This window comes from Arabidopsis lyrata (assembly GCF_000004255.2).
Source record: "Arabidopsis lyrata subsp. lyrata unplaced genomic scaffold ARALYscaffold_3, whole genome shotgun sequence".
Classification (NCBI taxonomy): Eukaryota; Viridiplantae; Streptophyta; class Magnoliopsida; order Brassicales; family Brassicaceae; genus Arabidopsis; species Arabidopsis lyrata.
Window position 1 is genome coordinate 8,535,280 of NW_003302553.1, and position 27,880 is coordinate 8,563,159.

Genomic DNA, 27,880 nt, shown 5'->3' on the forward strand with positions numbered 1-27,880 from the left:
GAGAAACATTTGGTTCTCGTCACGTGGAGAAAACGTCAAGCTTATTTTACTTTTTTTTTTTTATTCTTTTGAGTAAATGGCTGAAAGAGAGATAGTGTTTAAAATGTGAATGCGCTCGTAGTTAGGTGGAGGTTAATGGGTAGGAGGGTAGGTCAAATGTATATTAGTGATGGATAAGAATTTAAAACATAGTATATAACTTCAAGCTGTAAATAATCTATTAATTAAAGAAACATAAAAATATAATCAAGAACCATATACTAAATACACTTTCGATTCAAAAAGCTTTTTTTCTACTCAGAATGTTTGGGGCAGATTACCCGTCAAGATACAACGAAGCAATAGTGAATATATATTTTTTTCATATCCATGTAGTTTTAAAAATACATGTAGTTAAAAATGCATGATGATACGACTGTTCTACACAACTTAAATTTGCAAACATTGGACCAAAAAGCGAACACTTAATTACTTGAAACGACAACGTTCTTTGATATTTTTTTGGACATCCAAAAGTTGCAACACATGAGATTGTTTCTTAACCTAATAATATTAAGCAATATTGAACTTGTCACTGCTGCACCGAAGGTGCCTTTAGATTTTGAGCAAATTCGTGAGAGTTTAGCTTCTCATTCATCACTCTGAATTTCTCTTTTATCCTCTTTATCTGTCCAAAACATGACCACACAATTAAATTAACATAATGTTTGTTCTTCTGCATAGTTAGTTCCAATGGCAAATAATATGATCATAAAAGGTTTGGTTATACCCTTCTGAGCTCGATCTCTGTGCTCCGTTTCTTTTGATCAAGTGATTGCCGGAGATTCGTGATGTCGAAGATACTATCGAGGTCGTCTTCAAATGCGTTTTCCAACTCCTCCCGGAGAAGAGCAGGTAACTTATCAACAATGGGCATCAGAAGAAAACAGTTGAACTGCATAACAAAAGAAAACACAAATGCAAACTTTTAAAAGAAATGTCACATTAAAAGTAAGAATCTGAGTAAAAACTGAAGTAGGAGCAAACCTTTAACTCAGCAGAGGCGAGAAAGTATTCTCGTATGCCCTGGAATATCTGTTGAACCAATGCGTACACAATTCTCTCAGAGGAAGGAGCAAGCTTGCGGTTCCAAAGCGTGCTATCTAGAAGATCAGCCAACCGCATTTCTGTTGTCTGAATACTGGAACCTGAATCGATGTTTGAGGCGAGATGGCTTAGCTTTACATCTGATCTTACCTTTGTGTCTGTTGTGCCACCTGGTGCATCTTGGGGAAGGCTAAATCCTATGGCATTACCTGATGTAGTAAGTTGCTCTGTTCCGCCAAATGAGTCCAAGAATTGACGTAGACCAGCTCGGTTCTACATAACATTGAGAAGAGAAAACTACCGAATCAGAAATGCTGAAACGGATTCCAAATTCGGATGAATTTTTATGCATCCTTACTGAAAACAGTTTTACTTCTAGTGTTAATTTGATATGCACAAAACTCTAGTGAATTGAAACAGAGCTATAAAGCTGTAGCAGTAACCTTGTTGTGAAGAGACCATGTAACATAGCGAGTCGTACTTGCTAAGTCTTCCATACATCTGGAATCAATATAAAAACCAAAGGGAGTTTAGTCACTTAAGCTCACTAGAACACAGGTAGGAGGCATTTGATCACTAACAACAGACAAGTGCACGACTTGGAAAAAGATTTACTTGTCACGACATGATTTCTCTGTGGACTCCACAAAACTGTTGAAAGCTGAAGCAACCCGCTTAAGAAACACCTCATGCCCACTTAAGTATTCACCTTCTTTCTATTCAAATTTAAAACATATATCACGAAATTTGCTGGAAAGGGAACATAAGTAGGAGCGTCAAACCAAAGAAAACAGTGCCTACCTGAAGAAGATATACAGAAATTGGAAGCAATCTCTTGAGAATGTGTAGAAGCCTCGCCCCCAACTATACCAACGCAAAATGAACAAAAATGAGAACTGAAAAATACTTTCTGTATGGAACGAGAAACATGTGAATAACAAAAATTTCAGATGAAAGTATTTCCCAACATAGTTTCTGTAAGCAGAACATGTGTACTCAATAACTCTTAAGCACAAATAAAGTCCCAGCAAATCTCAAACCTGAATGGTAGTATGAATATAATATTTCCTTTTATGTATATCTAAGGAAGAAGAAAATAGTAGATATATCTTTGTCACCTGATGAAGGAAAGGTTCAAACGTCTCACGAGCCTTTGCAACTGCTATAACACAAGCTGTTCTACAACAGCAAGTAAGAGAAAGAGAATAAGAGGTCCAATGAAAACATGACCAACATGCAGGTCAGATTAGATACTGAAATAGGTCTGGGATGCAAAGACGATAAAATTGAGAAGTGTTGTGCATGTCAGTCAATGCTATGACACCTGGAATAGTTTGTTCCATCATGAATATCCTCAACTCCACATGCATTTACAATTTCCTCCCGTGTTATCGGGGGACATTTGATAGCACCAACTAGAAAACGAAACTCAGCCATGGCACGATGATACTGTGCACCCCCATAGAGACGCATCCCTGCATTCTGTAAATGAAAGATAATTTGGTAATGTTCTCTCATAATTCTTGAAGGTCCAACGAAGTATCTCTTTTCTTTGTTTCCAATACATTATTCTTTGCCACTTATGTTTCATGCGGTCAAATTTTTCCAATCATATTACAATCCATGTACAGGAACAAGACAACTGAATTTGAAGACCACACCCAGCTTGCTCAATAAAGTAAACAATTTTCTGCTTCAAGGGAAACACTTACTGGTATTAGCTTATGTGGGAACTGGAGACCATCAGTACCAACAAATGCGCCTCCTTGTGTCCTTTCATCTTGCAATGTTTCACCTGAAAAACACCATGATAAATTATTAACTATCAAAGAACCCAACACAAAGAGAATGCTGTTATAAAATGTGCTTCTGCCAGTAACCAAAGTATTATGACCAATGATTGATTGATTGAGTAGCATACATCATTCCATGTGTAATCACCTCAGTCTGGTGACCCAGTCAAATTGAACAATATGCATTTAACTAAACGGATCTTGCAAAAGTCCAATTCAGCAACACCCACGAACAAGAAAGAATATTGTCAAAGACAGTTGATTAGCAGAGAACAGAGTAGTAAAATTACCAAATTTATCTGGAGGGGCCACAACTGTTCCTTTCAATAACAGCGATAACTGGTGAAGAAAAATATAAACAAAACAGGTGAGAAAACACAACATTGATCAATACTAACAAAGGTACTTCGTACATCAATCAGAAAATATGACGCAGCAATTTTAAAGTCTTAAGGGCGTCCAACACAACAAGTTTACAGCCATTCTAAATTAATAGCAAGTCCTAGATATCATTTACTGTTGCATAATTTTATGTGTCAATAATCAATAAACAATTTTTTTTAATGTGTCAGTAGTTAATAAACAAAAAAAGAAAGAAGTTTACAAAAATGAACTTGCTGTAATAATACAAAAACTATTATTCCATGAGTCCAGGCACAAATGATAAGGTAGGTGAAGGTGTAAATAGGAATCTTAAAAATCGAAATGCTCTCTATAGATACCTTGGTTAAGAAGAGATCATGGAAAGTCCTGCCTCTCTCTTTGAGTTTTGCTTCATCTAAAGAGCTGCATTGAAAGGAAAGAATTCGACCACCAATGAGTAATATTTTCTTAAATCAGTAGAAAACAATCAAACTGCCTAAAATCAAGTAGACATTTTCAGACAAAACAAATTGCAACCTAAGTTCCTTGCTAACGGTATCGAGCTTTCTGACTGTACTGCGGTACTCCTTTCCTAACAGTGGAATGATCAATGGAACACTCTCTTTGTACCTGGAAAGAGAATGACATCAAGACTACAGCAAAAAAGTAAACTACAGAGGAAACAGAGGCTGAAAATCAGAGAGTTAAAAAATCAGTAATACCTTTTCCAAAGTAGTTCTTCGAGAAACAACCTCAGTTTACTGATGCCAATCCTACTCTTTTCCTGTTTTGTCAGAAAACGGCCCAACTTCTTCTCTAAAGATGCAATGTCTTCCACTTCTCTAAGTGACACAGCCTGCAATAAAACCACACATAGTTTAGGAAGACCTGTTTTTAATTTGTTTTAAGGAATCAGAGAGAAGAGCAGAGACCTTTTTGAACTCGTCATTAGACTTATATACTGAATCCTGTCCATAGCCAACTCTTCCAGAAGGCACAGAAGTGAAAAAAGGAGAATCGCCCAATAAGGAGCTGTCAAGTGCGCTTGCAGGAGGTGAGAGGAAGACTTCCACGTCGGATGAACATGAGAATTGAGGGATTTTGGTGTCAAGCTTTGTAGAAACAACAATTGTCCTAGAAAGCTCAGGATCAACCTACGTGAACAAAAGAAACAAACTTTAAGAGAAAAAAAAAAAGACAAGGTTAGACGCAAAGGATTTATGTCAAGTCTCATACTTGCATCACTATCCTCCGAGTAGTTGCAATGCTCCAGTCACTGCTATCTTCGAGGCATAATATAATGAACTCTTTGTGTTGCATCTTTGCTCGGACTAGAGCTTCCACAGCCCGTGCTTGAACCTAAGCAAAAGAACAAGTGACCACTCTCAGATAAAGCAAAACCCCAAACATAAAATCAGCCAGGGAATTGTAGAAAAAAGAACCTGGAGAGCTCGGTTTTTCAGTCCTGGTGCAGGAGCTATAAGTCCAGGTGTATCAATGATGGTAAGGTTGGGACAGTACTTATACTGCACTTTCACAATAATCTCCTTGGAAGAGAATGGGCATGGCTCTTGCTCCAGCCTCATGTTCTCGGCTTCAATATACGCCTAACTCCAAATCATTAACAAATTTCGTTAACATGAGCATATTGCTTCTCTACAATAAACCTAAGTACTAGTGTTTCTCAACATTCGTCAAAATCTCCAGAATTCGTCAAGAAACAAGCAATTGAAATTAATATGACAAAACACCTGAATTTGTGAGAGAGATTTGGGAAGGGAAACGGAAGGATCATCATCAGATCCGAGATGACAAAGCGGGAATTGACACTGAGGATCGTACTTCATATGAAGAGTAATCGGCCGGCGAGTCTTGGTTCCGCCGCCGACGTGGTTAAATTGAAACCCCATGAGAGCTTCAACAAGCGCACTCTTACCGTCCGTCTGCTGTCCCACCACAAGAACCGCCGGTGCTTCGAACGGCGTCTCCAATTCCTGCGCCAAAGCGTGTAACTCATTGTAAGCTTCGTAAAGACTCCACCGCTCCTCAATCGCAGCGTCGTCCTCCTCCTCCGACATTTTCTCAACCGTCACTGCCACATCCGACATCGTCTCTTATGAAGATGAGTAGAGGAAGAGTGTCTGAGTCCTTTTTCTACTCTTCCGCCATGGAATTTTGCAGATACGGCTCGTTTCAATTTAAATATTTTTCCGTCAAAAAGAAATACATTTTCGTGTGTTTTAATCCCACACGCGCTTCCATGGCGCGTCGATTGGACGTTGTAACAGTTCTCCGCTAAATTAAATTAAAAAAAAGCGCGTGAGATTAAAGAAACCCCTTTTTTTTTGGTCGGCAAATAGAAAGATTGTTTTTTTTTTGTTGTGTTCTCTCATTTTCTTTTTGTTGACCAATAGTATATACTGAAATATTATCGCAAAGGATTGCCATTTTTGTGATAAAAATTGAACTATGTAGTACATATTTGAGATTACTACTGGATGAAGAACCAGATTTTTTTTTTTCACTAGAACATGGAAGTTTTATTAGAACTGAAACCAGAAATTACACAACGCGGGCAAAGCTCGAGATGACACTTTCCGGACACAAAGCCGACAAAGCTCGAGATGACACTTTCCGAACACAAAGCCGGCAAGATACTAAACCTTCCGGAACCAGAAATATTTTGAGCAAATGAAATGAAACTATGATTAAATTAAAATAGTGACTTTTATTGTTACGACATGGAGAAAAATCAACGAGTTCTATTGTTAAAGAGGAGACATTGAATATAACAAAACTGGCTTAGAAGCCAAAAGGAGACTTAGTCCGTGTCCCTCCTTCACCGTATTGCTCGTTCCATTTTCTCAATTCGTTCATTGTGGTTGCGTCGTATGCCACAGATGGACTTACCTGCAATATTATTAAGATGATGCAATTTCGATATCGCAAAACACCAGGGGTTGAAAACATAAACAGAGATGATGTTCTTTAAGACATTGATCCAATACCTTAGCTTTAGATTGAATGAAGTCGTCCAAACTCAGTGGTCGTAGATCAGGGGATGCATTTGCTACCGAGTCCTGAGGATTCGACGGTGCAAAAACAACGAGTGAGTACAAAAATTCTTTTCCGCAACAACAACAACAAAAATCAACTGTGCGGGTTTAAGCATGTCCTTACCTTGTTTTCTTCTTGTAACAATTCTTGCACAGGTCTGTATGCAGCAGCTATGCATAGATTCTGCAATGTAAAAACCAAAAGAAATTAGAACTACTATAACTTTCGAGTGTTGCATCATCATACTCGAACTTGTAAATTAAACCCTGAATGACCAAACCTTCAGATCGCTTCCTGAATATCCTTCGGTTTCCTTTGCAAGTTTTTCAAACTCGAAACCAGTTTCAAGATTTTCTGGTGTCAGGAATATCTTCAAAATCTTCAACCGGTTTTCCGCATCTGGTAGATTGACATATATCCTATATACAGAATCCTCAATACAATCATCAAAATGAGACAAATATTCCAAAGGAGAAATTACTGGAAAACTAATTTACCGTCTTGGTAGCCTACGAATGACAGCGTCATCAAGATCAAAAGGTCGGTTGGTGGCACCGAGAATGAGAATCCTTTGGCTATCTTTTGATCTGAGTCCATCCCAAGCTGCCATAAACTCATTTCTCATCCTTCGGGTTGCCTCATGCTCAAAAGCACCACCACGAGCACCCAACAAACTGTCAACCTACTCGACAACCAAAAATATTACAAAAGTATTCCCCATAAAAAGCAATAACCGAAATTGAAAAGTGATATAAAGCTAAACAATTTCTCACCTCATCAACAAATATAATGACAGGGGCTAGTTTGCTTGCAAAGGAGAACAAAGCCTTTGTGAGCTTCTCTGCATCTCCAAACCACTGTGCCAAATAATGGACAAAGTTGACTAACAAATGGAGTTACAATCGGCATTGACCATATTAAGTCGATGACCAGGGTGGTAAGGTTTTTATTATAAGTCATTAGATATAAGTCATTAGATATTCCCCTTATTATATAAATACATTTACAAAGTGATAATTTCTAGTTGGAATATCAATTTAACAGTGCAATACAACATAGTTAAAGGATCCATGTACCTTTGAGGTAAGCGTTGAGCCAGTTATGCTAATGAAGTTCGCCCCAGCTTCTGTTGCAAGCGCCTTGGCAAGTAGCGTTTTACCCGTACCGGGAGGACCAAAAAGCAATATGCCTTTACATGGCTGGAAAAAGAAGACCCCACACCATCAAGAAAATCCAGCCGAGGAAATTACAAGTCCGTAGGCAAGAAAATATTGACATGTATATAACAGAATGTAATACCCGCAAGAGATTTCCACGGGTGAAAAGCTCTGGCCTTCTCATGGGAAGAATAACCAACTCATTTAGTGCCTTTTTCACATGTTCAAGAGCACCAATGTCGTCAAACTTTACCCCAATTTCTCCAGGAGCAACCACAGCTGAGACAAAATTGGTTTCGTACTCATCCTTTGCAATATTCTGCAAAAATAAAAATCTCTGTTAACATTATTATTACTCAAGAGTATTCAGCATCCATTTGCCAGACGACCAGAGGGGAAAGAAACTAAACCTTCAAGTTATGTGTGGGCTTTCGAGAAATATCTTCTTGTGCCTTTAGCCTTTTAACTGAAATCTCAATGCTTCAAAAGAGGAAGACAATAGTAAGATAAATATAAAATCAAGATAAATCATAGACCTCAAAGATCAATCAACAACCATGCCATTACCTTTCACGGGGCAGAATCAGGCGGCCTTCTTTAATCGATGGGCTAGGACAAGAAGATAAATAGTGGTTTCTGGCCCAGCCAATAACTTTCTCCGCTCCTGCAGAAACAGAATAAACAAGTTTCTGAGCTCTCTTGGTCACAACATAAGTAATTGGGTTTTCATCACAGAAAGCAAGAAATAAAATTAATTGATTGATCAAATAAGAAGACCGATATCAAGGTCAATCACATGGAACTGCATCCTTTTTCATGTAATATAATCATAATACTAGCTTTATAGCGGTCTCCTAAAACCATATTCTTGCCATCATAGCAACAAATGACATACATAACACAGTAAAGTCATGCTTGATATCCTCAATCAGCAACTTTAACATACTTAACACTGCTAAGACATAACGAGTAAACACATACATAATAAACCAGGTATTTCATAGGAGTTACACACTTTGCTTTGTCAATATCACGCCATCGGTGTTCACTTGGTACAAGTCAGTGCACAACAACTCGTTTTCCTCAAGCGCCTGGAAAAAATGGTTCTCAAAGTGTTATAATGGTTATAATAACATCAAAAATTGACTTTCATTTCTCTAAACGAGATTCAATCTAGATCTCTGTACCTTAAGTAGCTCATTTAAATTGCTCCGTGACACCACAATTCTTCTGTCTTCTCCAAGTTGTTTGTTGAATACTACGAGGTTATCTTCTTCCTGCATCAAATTTAGAAAAGAAGAAAAGACGTACGACATTGATAAGCAAGACTTGTGGAACAAATAAATTTCAAGAAGAAGATAGCAGCATGAGCTATGTGGGCATTTGGATCCCAGATCTCGATTGCAGATGAATTTAACATTATCCCAAAGGCGAATTTGAAGGAAGTTTGCATATATTTTCTCATATATCAAAGTCACAAGTTTTCAAATAGCTTTCCAACTTTATCCTAATGTCCGTAACGTAAGAAGAATTAGCAGAGATATTTTCTCAATAGACATTATCTGATTCTAAACCAGTCTAAGTCTATACAATTTCACATAAATATTAAAAAACACATCAATGCAATTTTCATCGGTTATCCAAAATCATGTACGAAAGTTATCAAAAGTCATAAGGCATACCTTAGGAGGGAGTAGGTTCATAACATTAGTGAAGAGCTTGTATATCTCATTATCCTCTGATGTTTTCCTTCCCGTGAGTCCTTCAGTGAGATGCTTCAACGGAAGGGGCTGTAAGACACAACAGCATCTATCATAAATATTTTGGAGTGTAGGGTTTGGGATTTATCAAATGCAGACCAATAAATGGATGTATGGCAATGCCAAGAAGGAGAAGTGAAGCATGCGAATCCACATTCAGAGTCTTGCACACGCTAAGCTAATTTGACCACAAGTATCAAAATGCGACTGACAAAAAGTCAGGACTAAATGCATGCTCAAGATGTTGAATAAATTGATAATGTTAGTAGTTGGTGTGCATACGAGACCACAAGTTATTAGAAATTAACACAATAGATAAGTACTAAGACTATCAATTAAAGTTACTTTTATGTTTAGCTAACATACCAGTTTCCCAAGACGGCCGAAGTTTGGGAGTATCATCGTCTGTTCACAAAAAACAAATGTCAAAAAAGAAAGAACACAAACGACTTGTTTACTGATCAATAAAAAAAGAAGAGCCAATGAACAATGATACGTGAGAAAGGCTTACAAATTTCTCTCTCTCTTTTGAGCCTGTTTCAGTCTTGTTTCGTCCACAGATCATTACAACAGGACCTGACAATTTATCAAACATTTCCTGAACTTTGTTTACAAACTCATTTTGTTTTGACTTAGGTACAGCTCTAGACAACCACTGCGACGAGTCGGGAAAATAGACAATAAGTGGTTGCGTGGATTGCAAAACCTACAAGCACAGAAAAAGGGAATTAATTAACGCCACTTCATGTTGTATGTGCCTTGGAGAAAGTGTAAGCTACTTTAGACTTCACATCTAACATCTTAGGGCAATAATATCATTAATTTCCAGCCCAAGAACGCAGCATATGTTGAACAATCCATATAACTTAAGTTTCAAAATCAAACTAAATATAATGAGCACTTACTACTGCTGGATACAGTATCTGATCTGAACTATCATATAAGGCCAATGTACAACGTTAGCTGAATGGTAACACAAAAACATAATGTAACTTCCACACATACCTCACTTAAAGCCTCCATGGCGATATAACCATCTTCTGCCTGCATATCCAAATCATGCTTTAGGTTTCCGACTGCGCAGAAAATATGTAAGTTAGCTGCATTTACATAAGATGTCAATTGTCTACATACAGGATAATTCTCCAAATATACAGCCATCACACATCAACCATACAGAACGCCATGAAGTAAATATACCATCTATCCAGTGCATATGTAGCTTATGGGAGTGCTCTGTTGATTTCTTCTCGTTTCCCTCTGATGACGTCTCACCTACATTGTCAAATATGACCGCAACACGGTTCCCATTCACCTCATAGACCTCTCCACGTTGTCCACTAGATAATGGCCTGTAGGTATATAAATTTTGGTATAAGACAAATCTTAGGGCATCTATTTCCAGAGCTCTATGAGTTCAATATGTGTTCCAGAAAAGATCAAATGTTACATTTGCAGGCACGTCAAATTGCTGAGGAAACCATGGATAGTATACTATTATGAGATACAACATCATCAACCTAGTGATGATATTGGTAAGCATGCACAACCAGTCATTTAGTTAAGCAAAGGCAGAGCTCACAAATAAATGAATACGTCAATTAGAAAACCATTCAAATTAAACGTTCTTAAACCATTACCAAAGGCATATCCAACAATCACAATTAAGGTCCACGTGGCAGTTAATGAGAAAACTACTACTATAATGAATAGGCAGAGCAAGCAGAGATCAAGTCAAATAATAGGAGACACAGACATAAAAGATATTAGAGCGTACTATTCTTCAGCAAGGTTAGAAAATTAATTATCGCACAAGTGAATCAGTAAACTACCTGTGCTTTGCATCAGCCTTCTTAGAAGGCCCAACATATTTTACACGATCTCCTGCAAAAAGTGTAAACACAAATAGAAATGAGGAAAAAGTGAAAAATTGACAGCACAGAGAGAACTTAGCAGTCTGATAAATAGAAGAGGAAAGAGTGAAAGGCTAAGATATAAAGACAACACCAGGAAAATATGACTAAATCAAACTTCTTCAGCAAACTGATACATTCAAGTCTACCTAGCACTTATAATGATGAAGATGCCTTCCAGAGCCTTGGTATTGATGTTTACCTTTCTTTGCCGGTCGCCTGGCTTTTTCAGAATGCTCAACAGCTGCCGCCTCGCAAGCTTCACCAGAACCATGTAGTTCTTCTGCTACTAGCTGCCACAAATTAGAGCAGATAAGCAAATTTCAGAAATTTCTGAAACTCATTTCATTTGAAAGATCAAAAATGGAACATGCAAATAGTCATCATGTAGAACCAAGAAACAGTATTCAAACGGCAGGAATAGTAAAACCTTTTGATTCACGCATAGTAACTCCAATAACGTGTTCATATAAATAAAATAAAATCAAGAATCAGAATGACAGGGTCCAAGATCACACTGTCCACGGGGTACAGCAAAAAAAAAACAATAAATATCATGGTCAACATAAAATTAGGAAAAAGACAATCAGGACAGACTAAATTTTCTGATGAATAGCAGAAAGAAAAAATGTCTATCTGCAAATCTGCTAACCGACCGACGGATACCACTAACTGACTAAGCTAGAGAACAGGAGACCAAAGGTCTTCATGCTTAATCGAGCCAGGAATGAAGAAGCAATGGACACTATTCGTGGACAGAGCGAATCTCTGTTAACGCAATCATACCTTTTCGAACTCCTCAAGTTTTGGCACAATTTTCTTGATAGCTTCCTCAGAAACCTCGAGACAAGCTTCCTCATTGTCACTCCCATCTGTTTTCGCTTCAGAATCCTCCTCGCTATGAGCACCAGATTCTTCCTCAGCTTCAGACTCTGTCGTGGACTCATCTGCTTCCGCTTCTGCGTTCTCACCATCAGATTCAGAATCTTCATTGTAGTCATCAGCAAAATCCTGGTCCAGAATCAAGAAAGATTACATGAACACGAAAAAAACGAAAGAAAATTGGTGGCATGTTATAGGCAAATTACTTAAAAGAAGCTCACATATGGGGCAAGAACGCTGCTGTCAAGAACCAACAGGGGAACTTGTACATCTCGAGCAAGTGCTCGTACCAACCTCTCCCGGTAAAGCTCAGTACCTGAATAAACATCAAATTCCTTATTGGTCATCTTACATTTCCTCTACCAGAAGAGCAACATCAAATACTGGTCGGCCTTTTTTACTTTAGTCAATAACAAACCTGGAACACTCTGGAGCAATATTCTTCCACTTGAAGAATCTAAACGGGCACCATATATGGAAGCGGCATTCTTTTGTCTTATATGTGAGGTAACACATTCCACCAAAATATTTTTCGTGTGGTCGCTGTGAAAGAAACAGGAGCAGAACACATAAACAGAAATGGAGAAAATAAACACGATGAGAGAAAAAGAAACATGTTGTAGATTATTACTGGATATAGTAAGGGAAGGTCTCCCACGAAAGCTGTATTTTTTCCCAAGGTTGGATTCTTCGTAAGAACTCGTTTTTGAATCTTTCTCGTCTATTAAGGAAAGGTGACTCCTTCTTTTTGCATTCACTAGCAAGCTTCTCACTATTGAGCCATTCTATTTGGTCCTGTTCTCCAAGTTGAGCATGAGAATCCAAATGCCCAACACCGCTATTACTTTTCTCCTTCCCGGTTTTTGCATCATCTACGCCATTCCCTTTGTTCAAAGAGATATGTTTATCCTCACTAGCATTCCTTCCATCACCTTCAGAACTAAAACTACGCAAGTGACTATTCTTCAAAATACTTAAACAATTCCCCGAGGCAATAGTACCACCGCAGGGAGAAAATGAACCAAGTAGAGACTTTCTTGTCAAATTTGCACTATTAGTTAAATGATTTGTTAATGTATTTGTGAATCCACAAGATCTGGAAACCGTATAGTCACGAACGGCTGGCCTAACTAAGTATTTGGCTTGCTGCAGTACCAAACCCCATCTCTGGTTCCTCTTTAATGCCCTTGTATACATCACAAAGTCCCTTGTCTCAAAATCCAGTACAACTACAAATAAAAGAAAAAACAGATATCATTGATTTAAAATCACTCGCAGGGTTCATTTCTTGCACTATCCAACCTATATACATTGCAACATGTAATTGCACCATTCGAAAGAACCAAACCCGAGATCAAGATCAGTGCAAAACATAGATTCTATCAAATTTATTTCGACTTGATGAATAACACACTTCAGGGAATGAAATTATTAAGAACATACATCAATTAAAATGAACGATGATGACGCATAACGGAAAAATCAATGTAACAACGAAGATAAGGCATCGATAGAGAAATGATGGGTATATTCAGCTTTTGTCATCTATAAATATTACAAAACACGAACCTTTAACAGAGATGAACAACAAAACCAGTTCTATTCATTACCCAAGCTCTAAGAATCAGGCTTGGCGCAAAGAGGAGATGTAACCAGGAACGAGATAGGGTGAAGAAGATAGAGAAAATCCCGACAGAGGAGAGAGAGAGAGACCGATCTATAAGTCTGTAGGTTCTTCTTCTGAAGCTGGGTTCGCAAGCTCAGCTTCGTTGATGCAGTGTTGTCGTTTTGACACAAAAATTGCTACTGCCTTAATATGGATATGGGCCGAACATTAAAGGCCCATTAAACATATAAGAGTCGGTATTGTTACTCTATTTAGACAAAAAAAGCCTTGTCGAATTTTACAATCGTACCCCTCTTTTAAGCCGCGCTTATCTCGAACAGCTACTACTTGTAGAGAGAAGAAGCATTTGGGGAAAATCGATTGAAAACCCTAGGAGAGAGAAAACAAACAATCTAGACGGAGACTAATGGCGACAGCGAATCCTGGCCGTGGAGGTGGTAGAAGAGGCGGTGGACCTATGGATGACGATAAGCTGGTGTTCGAGACCACCGAAGGGATCGAGCCCATCACGAGCTTCAATGATATGGGGATAAAGGAAGATGTGCTTCGCGGTGTTTACGAGTATGGTTTCGAGAAGCCGTCCGCGATTCAGCAGAGGGCGGTGATGCCGATTCTTCAAGGACGTGATGTTATTGCTCAAGCTCAGTCCGGTACGGGGAAGACATCTATGATTGCTCTCTCCGTTTGCCAAGTTGTTGATACTTCTTCTAGAGAGTATGTTTTCTATTCCTTTAGCTGGAGAAAACCTTTAATTTCAATTTTGAACTTTACTTGCTTTGCTCGGATTGTTCATTTGCTCTGATTTACATGATTAGGTTTTGTTCTTCTCAATTTTGCAACTGGTCGGTGGGTTTTTATGTGTTTATAATCAGATTCTTACCATTTTTGTGGGATATATTTTGTCCTGACTCTGACATGTAGAGTAAACAAATAATTGGAGTAGTCGGTTATTATTGATTCATTGATGTTCAATCATCTTTGTGAAAATTTGTGATAGTTATTCTGGCTATTCGATTATAGTGATTGAGTAATACTTTATTGTTTAGGCTGCAGGATCTCGTTACAGGTTTACTGATTTATTTGGTATCTCTTACTGCAGGGTTCAGGCGTTGATATTATCCCCAACAAGAGAGCTGGCTACACAAACAGAGAAGACGATACAAGCTATTGGATTACACGCCAATATTCAGGCACATGCTTGCATCGGTGGGAAGAGTGTTGGAGAAGACATCAGGAAGCTGGAGCATGGTGTTCATGTTGTGTCTGGGACACCTGGTCGTGTCTGTGACATGATTAAGAGGAGAAGTCTTCGTACCAGAGCTATTAAACTTCTGATTCTTGATGAATCAGATGAAATGCTGAGCAGAGGGTTCAAAGACCAAATCTATGATGTTTACAGATATCTTCCACCAGATCTTCAGGTGCTATTTCACTGCTCAATTTATTTGGTGGCTAACTCCTAGTTTTTTTGGCTGTTATTGCATTAGGTTTTTTTTTTTTTTAATATGGATTGGCTGCTTGGGCTCTGTGTGGATTTAATAGAATCTTAAGGTGTTATTGAATGTTCCATGTGTAGATTTGGTAGCTATTAACTGTATTATGACCAGCTAAATTTCATTCTATGATAGTTGAATCCTAATACGTTTGTTTATAGGTTTGCCTGGTTTCTGCAACCCTTCCTCACGAGATTTTGGAGATGACATCTAAGTTTATGACGGAGCCAGTGAAGATACTTGTGAAGCGTGATGAGTTGACTCTTGAAGTATGTTTCTCCTTCTGCTTCTGTATGCTATTATGATTATTTTTACAGTAGGGCCATACTCATATTCTTCACTGGCTAACTTTTGTATACAATCTTTTCAGGGAATCAAACAATTTTTTGTTGCTGTTGAGAAAGAGGAGTGGAAATTTGATACACTCTGTGATCTTTATGACACACTTACTATCACTCAAGCTGTTATCTTCTGCAATACAAAACGAAAGGTAATCCTGGTTCTCCTGCAACTGTATCTCAAACTTGTTAACATTAAACTTCTAGCACTGTTGTCTTAACTTGATTTGCGATGCTCAAAAATTTATACCATCTCGTGAATATATGTATGTGTTTATTCCTAAATGAAATTAACAATACAAGGCCACTGCTCTAGAGTACTTGCAATCTGTTCTCACCTGCTGATATCTATTAGATTGCATTGGCCTCTTAATATATCATGTGATTCTATATACCAGCAAGAGTTCTTGAATTATGGTTTTTTTCAGTGTTTTGCTCAACTCCATCTCTGTATTTGTTTTAGGTTGATTATCTAAGTGAGAAAATGAGAAGTAACAACTTCACTGTCTCATCAATGCACGGGGACATGCCTCAGAAGGAGAGAGACGAGATCATGAATCAGTTCCGGTCAGGTGAAAGTCGTGTTTTGATCACAACTGATGTATGGGCACGTGGGATTGATGTGCAGCAAGTAAGTCATTACTTATCCGCTATATCTTGTGTAGATAACAATGCGGGGAAAAAACTCAATCTCTGTTATTGAGGCCTCGGATTATGTGCCATGCTCTTATGGTAAAAGTTGAATTGACTTGACAATCTTTCTTTAACAGGTTTCTCTTGTCATCAATTATGATCTCCCCAACAACCGTGAGCTGTACATCCATCGTATTGGACGTTCTGGTCGATTTGGGCGTAAGGTAAGTAATTTGTTATAATTTCTGCATTGTTTGTTTACCTCCTCTTCGGAGCTAAATTTCTTAGCCTGGAGATACTAAATGGATATCTTTTAACCAACTTTATGGTTATCTTTCTAGGGTGTTGCAATCAACTTTGTTAAAAGCGACGATATCAAGATTCTCCGAGACATTGAGCAGTACTACAGTACCCAGATTGATGAGATGCCAATGAATGTAGCTGATCTTATCTAAAAGAAGAGCTTGTCTGAGATTTTGTGCTTTCAGAGGGAAGTGTCTGGATGAGAAGAAGTATTATTCAGAGCTTCTGTCAAATTATTGCACTATTTTATGGTGTGGTTCCTTTTGATGTTTATGTGGGCTCTTTTGAACAAATTTTAAACTCGCGTGTGGTAAATTTATAATGACTTAAGAAGCGATTTAGGATTAGGGTTTGGACCTTCTGGTTTTTTTTCCCTCGTAATTGATTTTGGGATTTTGATTGTGGGTCAAATCTCTCAACCATCATTACTTGCAAGACTTTTGGTCGACAGTTGAAATGGTTAATTGTTTTCTTATTTTGTAAAAGTTTGGATCGTTGCAAAAGCAAGCAAGTTGACGAAATTACTGGACGTGGTTTTGAGGTTTTTGGTATCGTGTGTTTCATTTGAAATTGATGAACGAAACCCAAAACCGGTTAGGACCGAATTAGATTTAATTTAATAAATCCAGGACCAAATAACCGGAACTTAATAAACGACCGTCGTTTTTGCTGTTGGTAGTCAGCGAGACGAAACTCAACTTGGCTCTGTTCACCTGTTCTCACTGGTCAATAGACGGAGATAAACGGGTCATCGGCGATGGAGAACACGGACGTCTTCTTGGGGCTGCATGATTTTCTGGAACGGATGCGCAAACCCTCCGCCGGCGATTTCGTCAAATCCATTAAAAGGTCCCTTTTTTTTTTTATGCAGATCCGGATAAATGTGTGGTTCTATGTACGATCTTCCTCTTAGCTTAAGTGGATGTTTTGCATAGTGGTTTACGTTTTTAGGTCCATTTTCACTTGCTGATGATACTATGTGAGCAAGATTCGTACTGATTTGAGATTTCTCTCTTTTGAAATTTTCCGGACGAACAGCTGTTTGATAAATTCAGGTGATTTACTTGAAGGATATTTTCTTCTGATAGCAATATCTCTTATTCCACTGCAGTTCGTTACTGGGGAAGGCAATTGGATCTTGTTAGTAGGGTATACCAATTAGTATATAATTGATGCCATACTGGAATGGTTTATTTATTGAGCATAGAAATATCGTGGATTATGTGTGGTTGAGTATGTTTTCTGGTTTACATTACGTTTTCCTTCAACTTCATAAACCATGTCGTCAGTTTATGTTGCAGTTTCATTGTTTCATTCTCGAACAATGCACCAGACCCGGAAAAAGATTGTGCTACTGTTCAGGAGTTCTTTTCTAAGATGGAGGCTGCTTTCAGGGCTCATCCACTTTGGTCTGGTTGTTCTGAGGAGGAATTGGACAGTGCAGGAGATGTGAGTATCAGTATTATTTTCTTTCTATTTGTGGATTGGTTACATGTTTGTGCCGTTATCATTGTTCCTTCGTATACACAGGGCCTGGAGAAGTATGTTATGACAAAGCTATTTACCCGGGTATTTGCCTCAAACACTGAGGAGGTTATAGCTGATGAGAAACTCTTTCAAAAGATGTCATTGGTTCAACAATTCATTTCTCCTGAGAATTTGGATATACAACCAACTTTTCAAAACGAATCATCATGGCTGGTAAGCCAATCTAGTCAAAGCTAGCTCGCAGTATTGTTTCCTCTTTTTCTTAATGTTTTCACTTGTGATATTTTTTCTCCTTACGGCAGCTAGCTCAAAAAGAGCTCCAGAAGATAAACATGTACAAAGCACCTCGTGATAAGCTTGTGTGTATCCTTAACTGTTGCAAAGTGATAAATAACTTACTGCTAAATGCTTCAATTGCTTCAAACGAGAATGCACCTGGAGCAGACGAATTTCTTCCTGTTTTGATATATGTTACAATAAAGGTATGGAGAACGATTGAACAACTTATGCATACTAGTTTCTGAAGGTGTATTTTTGTTGTACATGATTATGTTTGGAATGTGCATGAACATATACTAGTGCTCATTCTGTTCTTTCTATTTCGCAGGCTAACCCTCCACAACTTCACTCAAACTTGTTGTATATACAAAGATATAGGCGTGAATCTAAACTTGTTGGTGAAGCTGCGTACTTCTTCACAAACATACTCTCTGCAGAGTCTTTCATCTCTAATATTGATGCAAAATCTCTTTCATTGGATGAAGCTGAGTTTGAAAAGAACATGGAATCTGCACGGGCACGAATTTCTGGTTTGGGCAGCCAGTCTTATCAAACTGGTCATGGCACTGCACCACCCCCTCGTGATGAGTCCACTCTTCAGAAAACTCAAAGTCTGAATCCCAAGAGGGAAAACACTCTTTTCCAATCAAAATCGTCTGATAGTCTTTCTGGGACCAACGAAATACTGAATATAAACAGTGAAACACCAATGAAGAAAGCTGAATCTATTTCAGATTTGGAAAATAAGGGTGCGACGCTTTTGAAGGATACCGAGCCAAGCAAAGTCTTTCAAGAATATCCTTACTTATTTGCCAGTGCTGGTGATCTGAGGATAGGAGATGTTGAGGACTTGTTAAATAATTATAAACAGCTCGTTTTCAAATATGTGTGCCTTACCAAAGGATTGGGTGATGCAACATCTTTAGCTCCATCCAGTTCACCCTTGCAAGCGTTGTCCGGTTTTGATACGTATAAGGAATCTGAGGATCATACAACATCGTCTTCAGATGTACAAATGACAAGGGAAACTGACAGCAGTGTTGATGATTTGATCCGAGCTCTACAAGGTGAAGGGGAAGATGTTAATAATTTGTCAGATGTAAAACATGAAGAATATGGCGCAATGTTGGTAGAGCGAAAGGATGAAGAACGTGATCCCAAGATGCTAGGAGAAGCAGATGCCAAAGATACTGATTTGATTAAGCACATTCCTAAGAGAGAAAGTGAGAATTCTAGTTCCCGACCTGCAGAAGATGAAGATGTTGGTTCCAAACACCCAGTTGCGGAAGCTTCTGAGTGAGCAGAATGACTCGTCAAGGTGGTGAGAGTCTCTTGAATGGGATCAGTTCTTTGTTGAGGGAAGAATTCATTTAGTGGGGGGAAGCAGAGGTCAGAGCATAGTTAAAATGTCATCCATTCGTTTCCTGCAGCTGTGTGTTTTGAGGATGAGTGGAGAGTTGTATGAGGTGAAGGCTATCTGTATCTGTAGTCTCTTGGGAAACAGGAGCAGTCAAATGGTAACTCTACTTTCTTTAATTGTGTTTTTCTTTGTTTTTGCAGTCCACTCTTTGTTTCTCTATGATATGATTTTGGAGGGGCTCCTCAACATTTATCAATCTATATGTAACTCTTACATCTGCTATTGCGTATATACAATAAGGATATAATCAGAATAATATTTGCCAAGTTGTTAGATACGAGAACGAAGTAATGGTTGCGTGAATCTGCTGAGTAAGGGAATGGGAAAAATGGAAGAGAGTGTTGAAAGATAAAAGATGGTAATGGTAATGTTTGAGGCTTGTTTGATTTCTTTGCCATCGGACTAATGCTGTTGGAAGATGTGAGAGAGTGTAAGACAAGATCAGATCAAACGTGAGTGTCTGAAAAACCTGAGATAACAGTAAAACACAAGACAAGAACTTTGTGAGCTTGACCACCCCTCAATATTCAAATAGAGTTTGTAATGTCGCTGCTTTTGGCTGAACTTGTGACTCTAGAGACTTTGACGTTTACTCTACCAAGTGGGAGTGAATCTAGTAACAACAAATTCTGAGGAATCTCGTAAGACCAACGGTTGATCAAGAACTTGTACTCGGATTATCGTTCTTGATTCCATGGATGTTCGAAATCAATATACAAAAACACGGATTAATTAGTGTCTGGAATTTGAATATGTTAACGGAAAAGATAAAATCAAGTTTGGAGTAATTTGAATTTCCATCAAATTTTATATACACGTGACAGGAATCTCTCGAACCGGTAAAAATGCGATCTCTCCATAATTTGATCAGTTTAAACCGAACCAACCAAGAGAATCGAGATCGGAGCGCCGACGTCGAATAGAAGGAAGAAGACGCGACGAGAGAGCGAGCGGTTTTCCGATGAAGACGCCGACGCTCCTCCTTCTCTTCCTATCCTTCTTATCCGTTATTCTTCCATCGTCAAGTGGGCAAGGCGAATGGGAGATCCTAACGGAGCAAAACTTCTCTTCTCAGATCCGTCTCCACCCTCATGTCCTCCTCTTTGTCACCACTCCATGTACTCTCACTCTCTCTTGCGTATATATTCATAGTTTGCGTATAAATATACTTGGGATTGCCTTTGTGGAGATGTTTTCAGTGTCCTTATTTGTCTTCTGACTGATTTTATTGCTTGATTCATAGGGTGTGGTGAGTCCAGATCTCTTAAGAATGAAATTGCTCAGATGGTTCAAAGTAGGGAGGAATTTGGCTTGTTGAAGTTAACGGTTGTATACAGAAACTCAGAAAAGGTGTTAGCACAAGCCATTGGTGCTGCCAATGGAATAACAATTTTGTACTATCACAATAGTGTGCCTTACAACTATCTAGGGAAACTCCGAGGTTCAAATATATTGTCCTCTATTCATCCTTATCTGACATCTACTCCTGAAGAACTCCCTCTCAAACATTTGAAGTCTCCAAAGAGTTTGAAAGATTTTCTTGAATCATCTGACAAGGCTTTACTTCTGTTCGAATTTTGCGGATGGACTACTACGCTGCTATCTGAGCTGAAGAAAAATGTTACTGAAGATAACCTTTGGCAGGGTGAGTTTGATCTGCTGTTGTTGACTCTGGCTCTACATGACGAGGGATAATCCTGATCTTTTGAGATTATTTATTACACACTCCCGATAGTGCTCTTGGTTTTCTTAAAACTTCTAGTTTTATTTGATGAAAAATTGGAATGTTGGGATAATCCTTAAGAGATTCTGATCATTACTTTGCAGGAAACTTCTCCAGAAAAGTAGAAACTGATCGAGTGCTGAAGCTAAGAGGAAAAAATAACCAGAAGGTGGCTGGTAGATTCTCACTTCATGTATGTTGATATGTTCTTGTAGGTGCATTGCTTCCATAATGTTAATTTTCTTTGCACCCTGGAAACATGCTATGCAGAATGGAACAATATGTGTGGACTCCAAAGTGGATTTGGTAAAGTTCCTTGGCTTGAGGATTTTAGCTATGCCAATGATACTGCTGCTTTGCAGGAACATGGCAGGGTAAATCTGGGGTTTGGACAGACATGTAACCATGAAGATTTCAAGCAATTTAGTTCATTCCTCTCTAAACTGATTGCCACCACAAAAGAGTTTTCTCTGCCTCCTGAAAGGCAAAAATTTGGTCTGATTACAGAAGAATCATTGGCTTCATCATTTAATATTGGAAAATCTGATTCGTGGGCAGCGGTCCTTCAGCTGGCAGGATGTCCACATTGTTCAAAGATTTTCAAGGCCGGGGACGACATTCAGAGATTTTTAAAGATGGAGAATCCGGTAGTCACAGAGGTATGGTTCTCTTTATGTCTCTATATTTAGTTGACTTTGCATATTCAAGCAAGATCTCTATGTTGTTTGAGTCAATACAATTTGAAACTGTCAGTTGTGTTTTTGTTCGTTTTATTGATTTAGTTGTTATTTTACTTCCTGCCCATGTTTATTAAGCTTATATAGTTGTGTCCATTTAAATTTTTCCATCTTGCCGTACATACATCAATCTTCTTTGTTTTTCTCATCTAGCTGGAGGACGACTGGCAGGACCATGAGTCATCTTTACCTGCAAGTAAACCCTCAGTTATTCTTTTTGTGGATAGATCAAGTGGGTCCTTGGAGGAGAGGAGAAGGAGTATGAAAGCACTTGATACTTTCAGAGAGGTAGCTGCACAGCATAAATTGTCTGACATAAAACAATGGGAGAATGATATTAAGTATGAGAAATCCGTTAGCCAGGCTGATAAAAAATCGGGGTCTGTGTCACTTCCAAAAACTGTCCAAAAGTTTAAGAAAATTAAGTTAGAGAATAAGGTCTCTTTTATGATTTTGGATGGGGATAAACATGTAGCCCTAGATACTGCAGCGCCAGGTATGGAAGGCAGTTCCCTGCAGGAGATACTGACAAATCTTTTTCACAGAAGAAAAGAAAGTAAATTGAGCTCGCTTGCTAAGGATGTTGGTTTCCGTCTGTTATCTGATGATGTGCACATAAAAGTGCTGGATGCGTTACCGTCACAAGCAGAAGTTGTGTCTAGTCAAGATACAACTTCATCTTCTGCAGAAGGTTCCAGTGAAATTTCTCTTCACCCTAAAGATGCAGAGGTGCAGAACAGAGTCAGTATGAGTTCTGAAGAAAAAGATGAAATGAAATCCTCTGAAACTGAATCCTCCTCCCCTAGTGATGAAGAGCAGGTTACTACAAATAGGAGTGAACAATTAGTAATGGCAGAAACCGATAAGACTGAGGTTTATTTGAAAAAAAATATTAATGGAGAGATCAAGGTATCGTTGCACTCAGAACCGAAGGAAGATCTAGTGCATAAATTCACGGGTTCATTTTTCTTCTCTGATGCAAATTATGTATTACTGAGGGCTCTTACTGGTGATGTAAAGATTCCATCAGCAGTAATTATTGACCCTGCTTTACAACAGCACTATGTCCTTCAAGATAAGTTCAGCTATTCGTCACTGGTCGACTTTCTTGATGGATATCTCAATGGAAGTCTATCTCCTTATACACAGTCTGAATCTAGCATTCAGACGCCTAAAAAAGCTACAGTTCCACCTTTTGTTAATCTGGATTTTCACGAGGTGGATTCTATTCCCCGTGTCACAGTCAGTACCTTCTCCCATATGGTTCATGCATGGGATCAATCCAGTGCAGAGAAGGCTCCTTGTCCTCTGTGCCAGGACGTTTTGGTCCTTTTTAGTAATAACTGGTGTGGGTTTTGTCAGAGGATGGAGCTAGTTCTGCATGAAGTATACCGTTCACTAAAAGAATATAAAGCGATTATACAAGGAGGATCTACGAACAATCAAAGGTTCAAATCAGGTATGTGATATAGATTGACTAGTGTTCTTACTCCTATTTTCTATCTGAGTGTACTAATTGTAATATTGAAAGTGAAGTGGACATGTTTTTAAAGTTTCTTGTTTCTCTTCTTCTGTTGCTTTTTCTGTTCTGAAGCAGAGACACCAACTAATGGCGAGAATCTAAAATCTCCACTTATCTACTTAATGGACTGCACGTTGAATGATTGCAGCTTAATCCTAAAATCAATAAATCAGGTACTTTTCATGATAGCTTGTCTAATTTTTAGTCTGGTTTGTTTTATTTATTCTAGTATATCCATATCACAGTTTTGCTATTGAGTAGTTAGAGCTTATGATTGTATACACCATATTCTCATTTCTGAATCCAGTATTCACTCGCTCTATGAATCTGTAACATTGCAGAGGGAAGTGTATCCTTCTCTGATATTATTTCCAGCCGAGAGAAACAAAGTCACTCCATATGAAGGGGAGACATCTGTAACTGACATAACAGAGTTTCTAGCACGCCATGCAAATAACTCTCGTGGGTTTTTCAGTAAGTCAGCATCTGAATCCTTGTTTATTCACTTGTTTACACATTTATGCTAAATATTATCTCTTAAGTGTCTGACCTTCTAGGACAATACTGTAGGAACATATTTCTGCAGAATCTTAACATGCTCTACAACTTGTGATTCAGTTATTTCGTAGTAACTCGTTTTTTTCCGGCCTTAGCTGGTTGCTGAGGAATGCTTTTGGCTTTTTATACTTCTGTTTTGATCTGAAGCATAAACAAAGTAAGTTATGAGTCTTTCTCTGGCAGGACTCCTTCCTACTCTGTCTAGAAATGGAAGAAGAAACTCAAACAAGTTGGATCAATCTTCATCTGCGGTAGACTATAAAGTGACAGATGGTGATAAACTTGTTGAGGTCGTTTTAAGGAACAGAGAGCCCGCTGAAAGAGAGGTAAACCATTACCAGGTCAATTCCGAATCGCCTCCAACACACTCGCTCACAACCGCTCCCCAAGTGAAAACCGGCACAATCCTGGTCGCTACAGAAAAACTAGCTGCCTCCCAACCATTTGCCAAATCAAAGATTCTGATCATAAAAGCAGGCCCTGAATTCGGTTTCCTGGGTCTAATCTTCAACAAACGGATAAGGTGGAAATCGTTCCCTGACCTAGGGGAAACAGCCGAGCTCTTGGAAGAGACTCCTCTATTGTTCGGAGGTCCCGTCGTGGATCCAGGAATACCACTTTTAGCTCTGACCCGAGAGAAAGACTCATCCACGGACCATGATCACCCGGAAATCTCACCAGGCGTTTATTTCTTAGATCATCAATCAGTGGCCCGTCGAATCCAAGAGTTGAAATCTAGAGAGCTAAATCCAAGTGAGTACTGGTTTTTCTTGGGATACTCAAGCTGGAGTTATGAGCAGTTGTTTGATGAGATAGGTCTTGGAGTATGGGATGTTGATAACAGTGACATTGACTTTGCTTGGCCTTGAAGCTGTGACATTGCATCTCGTGAAATGTTTTCTTTTACTTTTTTTTTTTTGGTTTTAGAAAAAAGAAAAAAAGAATAGAAGATAGTAAAACCCATCATGTGGTTAACTGTAAGAATAACACTTAAAAATGTCTTCTCTACAATTACAACAGATAGAATTACATTAGCTTCTTTTGAGATCATTCCTCTTGCAGATTACTTGTAAAAGATGAATCAAACTTAAAATCTTAATAATCAATAGGAAAACATCTTAATAAGCAAAAGCAATACACACTAAGCAATTCATTCATCTCTCTTTTTGCTAGTCTTGTGCTCTAAGTAGCAAATCTTATTCTCGGGATCAGAAAATGCTAAGAATGCCTCTCTGTGAGTTACATGAGCCTGAATATGAGTCAACGATGCAACGTATAAAGGCGACCACATCCTCACACCAGTAAGATTATTGAGGACATTCATTGAATAAAACACCGTACTAGTCTTGTCATCTGATGGCTGCTTATTGCAGGTTCGTAGTGCGCTAAGTGAAGGGATTCTAGCTGCAAGAATATCGAACAGGTCGTCTGTAAAATCATCATACATATCAGCAATCATTTCAGACATAAGATAATCCATAAGGATTTTTCCATAGCTCGCAGAATTCTCATCAGACTCCTCCTCTGTTGAATCATCAGACATATCATCATACTCTTCAGAATCCAAACTGTTTTCCCCAACGCTTGATCCTTTCGATCCGCTTGCATGATCATTGTCAACTTCCACTTTAGAATTATCCATATTACCTTGGTCTAATATTTTCTAGCTTCATGCCAACTCCTATAATGAAATTGAACAATTCAATGTTACAAGAGCATATCTGTAACAACAATAATAATAATCTAAGCTAAAATGATCAGCAAAACATGGAAAATCAGATCAACGAAAAAACAAAATCTAGCACTAGAATTCCATAATTTCTGAGGAACAAATCTAGTCAAAATCTCAAAATCCGATTACCTAGTTTCCGATAAATCATTCAAATCAAACTGAGAGAAGCAAAAAGAGACGAAGAAGAAGATATCAGTACCTATTTAGAAATCAGTGGCGATGGAGAAGCTTTTCTGGGTCCGAGGGTTTTAAGAATTGGGGCAGGTAGGGCTCTTTTGTGGTTTCCAGATTAAGGTAAGGGTATTTTGGTAAAACTCTCAGCTTACATACTAGTTTGAATTTATTTTTGTTTGGAGTATGAGAAAAAGACACGTACGTCGAGAACCAAAAGACTGGTGTTGAGTGGTAATACCGGATAAGGTTTGCAATTGCATGGTCGAGGACCTTAGCTTCTTCTTCTTCACAGACACAGAGCGAATCATCATCCATGGCTGTACGTTGTTTGTTCTCTCCAAATCTCTTGAACTCCAAGAACAAAGTTTCCGGCAATAATCATCACCTTCCCTTTTCTTCCCTCTCCAAGAAACACCAAGCTTCTTCCGTATTTTACTTCTTCTCTGCTTTCAACTTTTCTTTTCATTGCATGTTTTTTTTTATTGTTCTGGGTTTGGATATGTAAAGAGTCCTCACAATTTGTTTGGATCCAAACCCAATGTTTTAGGCAGCCATTAATGGAGGAGGGAGCTCAAAAACAGTGAAGCGTCTGATCACTTTATCTCCTAGTGAAGGAAAATGGAATGGAAACTGGAACACTCAGTACGATGTCTCTCTGCGTGATCTTCACCTTCAAGATCTTGTTGAAGATGGCCCTCCCAATTCCCGTGTCTCTGTCGACCTCTCTGTCCAAAGGGTAACTATCTTCTACACCACTGTGTTGTGAGCTTAGCTATGCATTTATGGTTTAATGTGATGATGAAGTGACAGTGTTTGAATATTAGAATCTGTCTTCTCTCTTACCCAATCAATCATTTAGTGTTTTTACTTGTCTAGCACGCGAGCATGGGCCTCTCAGTAGATGGAAGAATCATGACTTCTATCGCAAGAAAGTGCAGCATTTGCTCTTCTCTTTATCCTCGACTGGTAACTGTTTAACTCTAAAGAGGTTTCTTGAAAAACCCTGTTAAGCATCCGAGAAAAAAACTGTTTTGATGACCAGATTGATACAAGTTTCACTGTCTGGATTTTGCCATCAAGCCGGGAAAATCGAGCTTCAACACTGCCAGAAATTGGCGGCGATGATCCTTCGGTAGAACATCATAACCTCTCTCTACATATTCTATCTGCATCTCACCAAATTGAGATGAGTAAAATCTCCTCTGTTGGCAGGTAATATATGTGAGACCTGGATATGAAGCTAACCTTGATTCCCTTGTACAAGACACTATCCGACTCACAACTTATGCTAAAGTAAGATTCAGTTTCAAAGTTTCATGTAATCCATAAGGCCAAAATCTGAGATCGATTATGCATATATCTTGCCTTCATGAATCTTGCGTGTGGAGTGTACATGTTTCACTTAAATTGTTATTTACTTGTAGGATATATGCTCCGATTCCTGCGAAAAATCGGAACCAACACTGCATTGTAAGCAACATTCTGTTGGTTTTGTTTCTTTCCTATTTTCACATGACATGTTTGTTAATTGGTTCATAAGGATTAAAGAGTTTTGGTTTTCTCAATTGCTTTTGCAGACGTTGGTGAGACAAATACAGCTTCTGTTCATAAGCGATGGTCAAGACTACTTGAGCTTAAGAAGAAGTAGAAACCTTTAAATTCTTTGAATCTCTCTGTTCAACGTCGTCAAAGTCTCAAAAGATGTTGATACTGTTCATATTCAAATATGTAATGATTTTTATAACATGTAAATTTGTGAAATTGATGATGAGGCTAGAACGCTGTCATATGACGTTTTGCAAATAAAAATCTGTTTCTCTCTTTTGATTATTGATTCTAAAA

At 38.4% G+C, this 27,880-nt stretch overlaps 7 protein-coding genes across 16 annotated transcripts; 4 read left to right on the top strand and 3 right to left on the bottom strand.

Moving 5' to 3' along the window:
• Window positions 1-342: 342 nt before the first annotated feature.
• LOC9321392 (dynamin-like protein ARC5) lies at window positions 343-5,530 on the bottom strand. Of its 2 annotated transcripts, XM_021031929.1 has the most exons (18): window positions 4,994-5,530; window positions 4,685-4,849; window positions 4,479-4,601; window positions 4,175-4,396; window positions 3,965-4,098; window positions 3,780-3,872; window positions 3,602-3,665; window positions 3,170-3,218; window positions 2,799-2,881; window positions 2,411-2,568; window positions 2,205-2,265; window positions 1,888-1,950; window positions 1,702-1,802; window positions 1,530-1,587; window positions 1,296-1,359; window positions 1,027-1,187; window positions 770-934; window positions 343-667 (listed from the first exon to the last, which is right to left on the bottom strand). In XM_021031929.1, exons 1-18 carry the CDS (start codon window positions 5,348-5,350, stop codon window positions 572-574), a joined length of 2,217 nt encoding a protein of 738 aa, XP_020887588.1. In that variant the 5' UTR covers window positions 5,351-5,530; the 3' UTR covers window positions 343-571. The 2 variants fall into 2 exon arrangements, with proteins under 2 accessions (XP_020887588.1, XP_020887587.1); XM_021031928.1 differs by having other exon boundaries at window positions 1,027-1,359.
• A 393-nt stretch (window positions 5,531-5,923) lies between these two features.
• On the bottom strand, window positions 5,924-13,779 carry LOC9321393. The gene is made up of 24 exons (XM_021030752.1): window positions 13,581-13,779; window positions 12,643-13,240; window positions 12,430-12,554; window positions 12,233-12,327; window positions 11,916-12,140; window positions 11,332-11,422; window positions 11,049-11,100; window positions 10,417-10,568; window positions 10,222-10,292; window positions 9,728-9,922; window positions 9,583-9,621; window positions 9,139-9,246; window positions 8,644-8,733; window positions 8,472-8,547; window positions 8,024-8,120; window positions 7,867-7,936; window positions 7,599-7,775; window positions 7,376-7,498; window positions 7,073-7,156; window positions 6,797-6,981; window positions 6,580-6,718; window positions 6,423-6,482; window positions 6,251-6,322; window positions 5,924-6,152 (listed from the first exon to the last, which is right to left on the bottom strand). The coding sequence occupies exons 2-24, from the start codon at window positions 13,206-13,208 to the stop codon at window positions 6,045-6,047; spliced, it is 3,000 nt and encodes a 999-aa protein (XP_020886411.1). The 5' UTR covers window positions 13,209-13,240; window positions 13,581-13,779; the 3' UTR covers window positions 5,924-6,044.
• Window positions 13,780-13,920: 141 nt separating this feature from the next.
• LOC9321394 (DEAD-box ATP-dependent RNA helicase 2) lies at window positions 13,921-16,890 on the top strand. Its single transcript, XM_002883155.2, has 7 exons — window positions 13,921-14,352; window positions 14,738-15,059; window positions 15,293-15,400; window positions 15,502-15,621; window positions 15,933-16,100; window positions 16,240-16,326; window positions 16,444-16,890. The coding sequence occupies exons 1-7, from the start codon at window positions 14,045-14,047 to the stop codon at window positions 16,555-16,557; spliced, it is 1,227 nt and encodes a 408-aa protein (XP_002883201.1). The 5' UTR covers window positions 13,921-14,044; the 3' UTR covers window positions 16,558-16,890.
• An 80-nt stretch (window positions 16,891-16,970) lies between these two features.
• Window positions 16,971-19,850, top strand: LOC9319269 (vacuolar protein sorting-associated protein 9A). Of its 4 annotated transcripts, none has more exons than XM_021030760.1 (5): window positions 16,971-17,254; window positions 17,707-17,854; window positions 17,936-18,106; window positions 18,196-18,375; window positions 18,501-19,850. In XM_021030760.1, exons 1-5 carry the CDS (start codon window positions 17,163-17,165, stop codon window positions 19,470-19,472), a joined length of 1,563 nt encoding a protein of 520 aa, XP_020886419.1. In that variant the 5' UTR covers window positions 16,971-17,162; the 3' UTR covers window positions 19,473-19,850. The 4 variants fall into 4 exon arrangements, with proteins under 4 accessions (XP_020886419.1, XP_020886421.1, XP_020886418.1 ...); XM_021030762.1 differs by having other exon boundaries at window positions 17,054-17,254; window positions 18,200-18,375; XM_021030759.1 differs by having other exon boundaries at window positions 17,071-17,254; window positions 17,695-17,854.
• Window positions 19,851-19,924: 74 nt separating this feature from the next.
• On the top strand, window positions 19,925-25,162 carry LOC9319270. Of its 5 annotated transcripts, none has more exons than XM_021030756.1 (8): window positions 19,925-20,710; window positions 20,836-21,237; window positions 21,420-21,508; window positions 21,678-21,974; window positions 22,206-23,511; window positions 23,647-23,747; window positions 23,916-24,048; window positions 24,316-25,162. In XM_021030756.1, exons 1-8 carry the CDS (start codon window positions 20,554-20,556, stop codon window positions 24,999-25,001), a joined length of 3,171 nt encoding a protein of 1,056 aa, XP_020886415.1. In that variant the 5' UTR covers window positions 19,925-20,553; the 3' UTR covers window positions 25,002-25,162. The 5 variants fall into 5 exon arrangements, with proteins under 5 accessions (XP_020886415.1, XP_020886416.1, XP_020886412.1 ...); XM_021030757.1 differs by having other exon boundaries at window positions 21,420-21,484; XM_021030753.1 differs by having other exon boundaries at window positions 19,926-20,710; window positions 21,420-21,491; window positions 21,586-21,974.
• Window positions 25,101-26,156, bottom strand: LOC9319271. Of its 2 annotated transcripts, none has more exons than XM_002885282.2 (2): window positions 26,064-26,156; window positions 25,101-25,813 (listed from the first exon to the last, which is right to left on the bottom strand). In XM_002885282.2, the coding sequence occupies exon 2, from the start codon at window positions 25,772-25,774 to the stop codon at window positions 25,283-25,285; it is 492 nt and encodes a 163-aa protein (XP_002885328.1). In that variant the 5' UTR covers window positions 25,775-25,813; window positions 26,064-26,156; the 3' UTR covers window positions 25,101-25,282. The 2 variants fall into 2 exon arrangements, with proteins under 2 accessions (XP_002885328.1, XP_020886424.1); XM_021030765.1 differs by having other exon boundaries at window positions 25,994-26,082.
• Window positions 26,157-26,248: 92 nt separating this feature from the next.
• LOC9321395 (large ribosomal RNA subunit accumulation protein YCED homolog 2, chloroplastic) lies at window positions 26,249-27,859 on the top strand. The gene is made up of 7 exons (XM_002883158.2): window positions 26,249-26,465; window positions 26,586-26,774; window positions 26,915-27,004; window positions 27,081-27,170; window positions 27,251-27,331; window positions 27,463-27,508; window positions 27,616-27,859. The coding sequence occupies exons 1-7, from the start codon at window positions 26,352-26,354 to the stop codon at window positions 27,684-27,686; spliced, it is 681 nt and encodes a 226-aa protein (XP_002883204.1). The 5' UTR covers window positions 26,249-26,351; the 3' UTR covers window positions 27,687-27,859.
• Window positions 27,860-27,880: the final 21 nt, after the last annotated feature.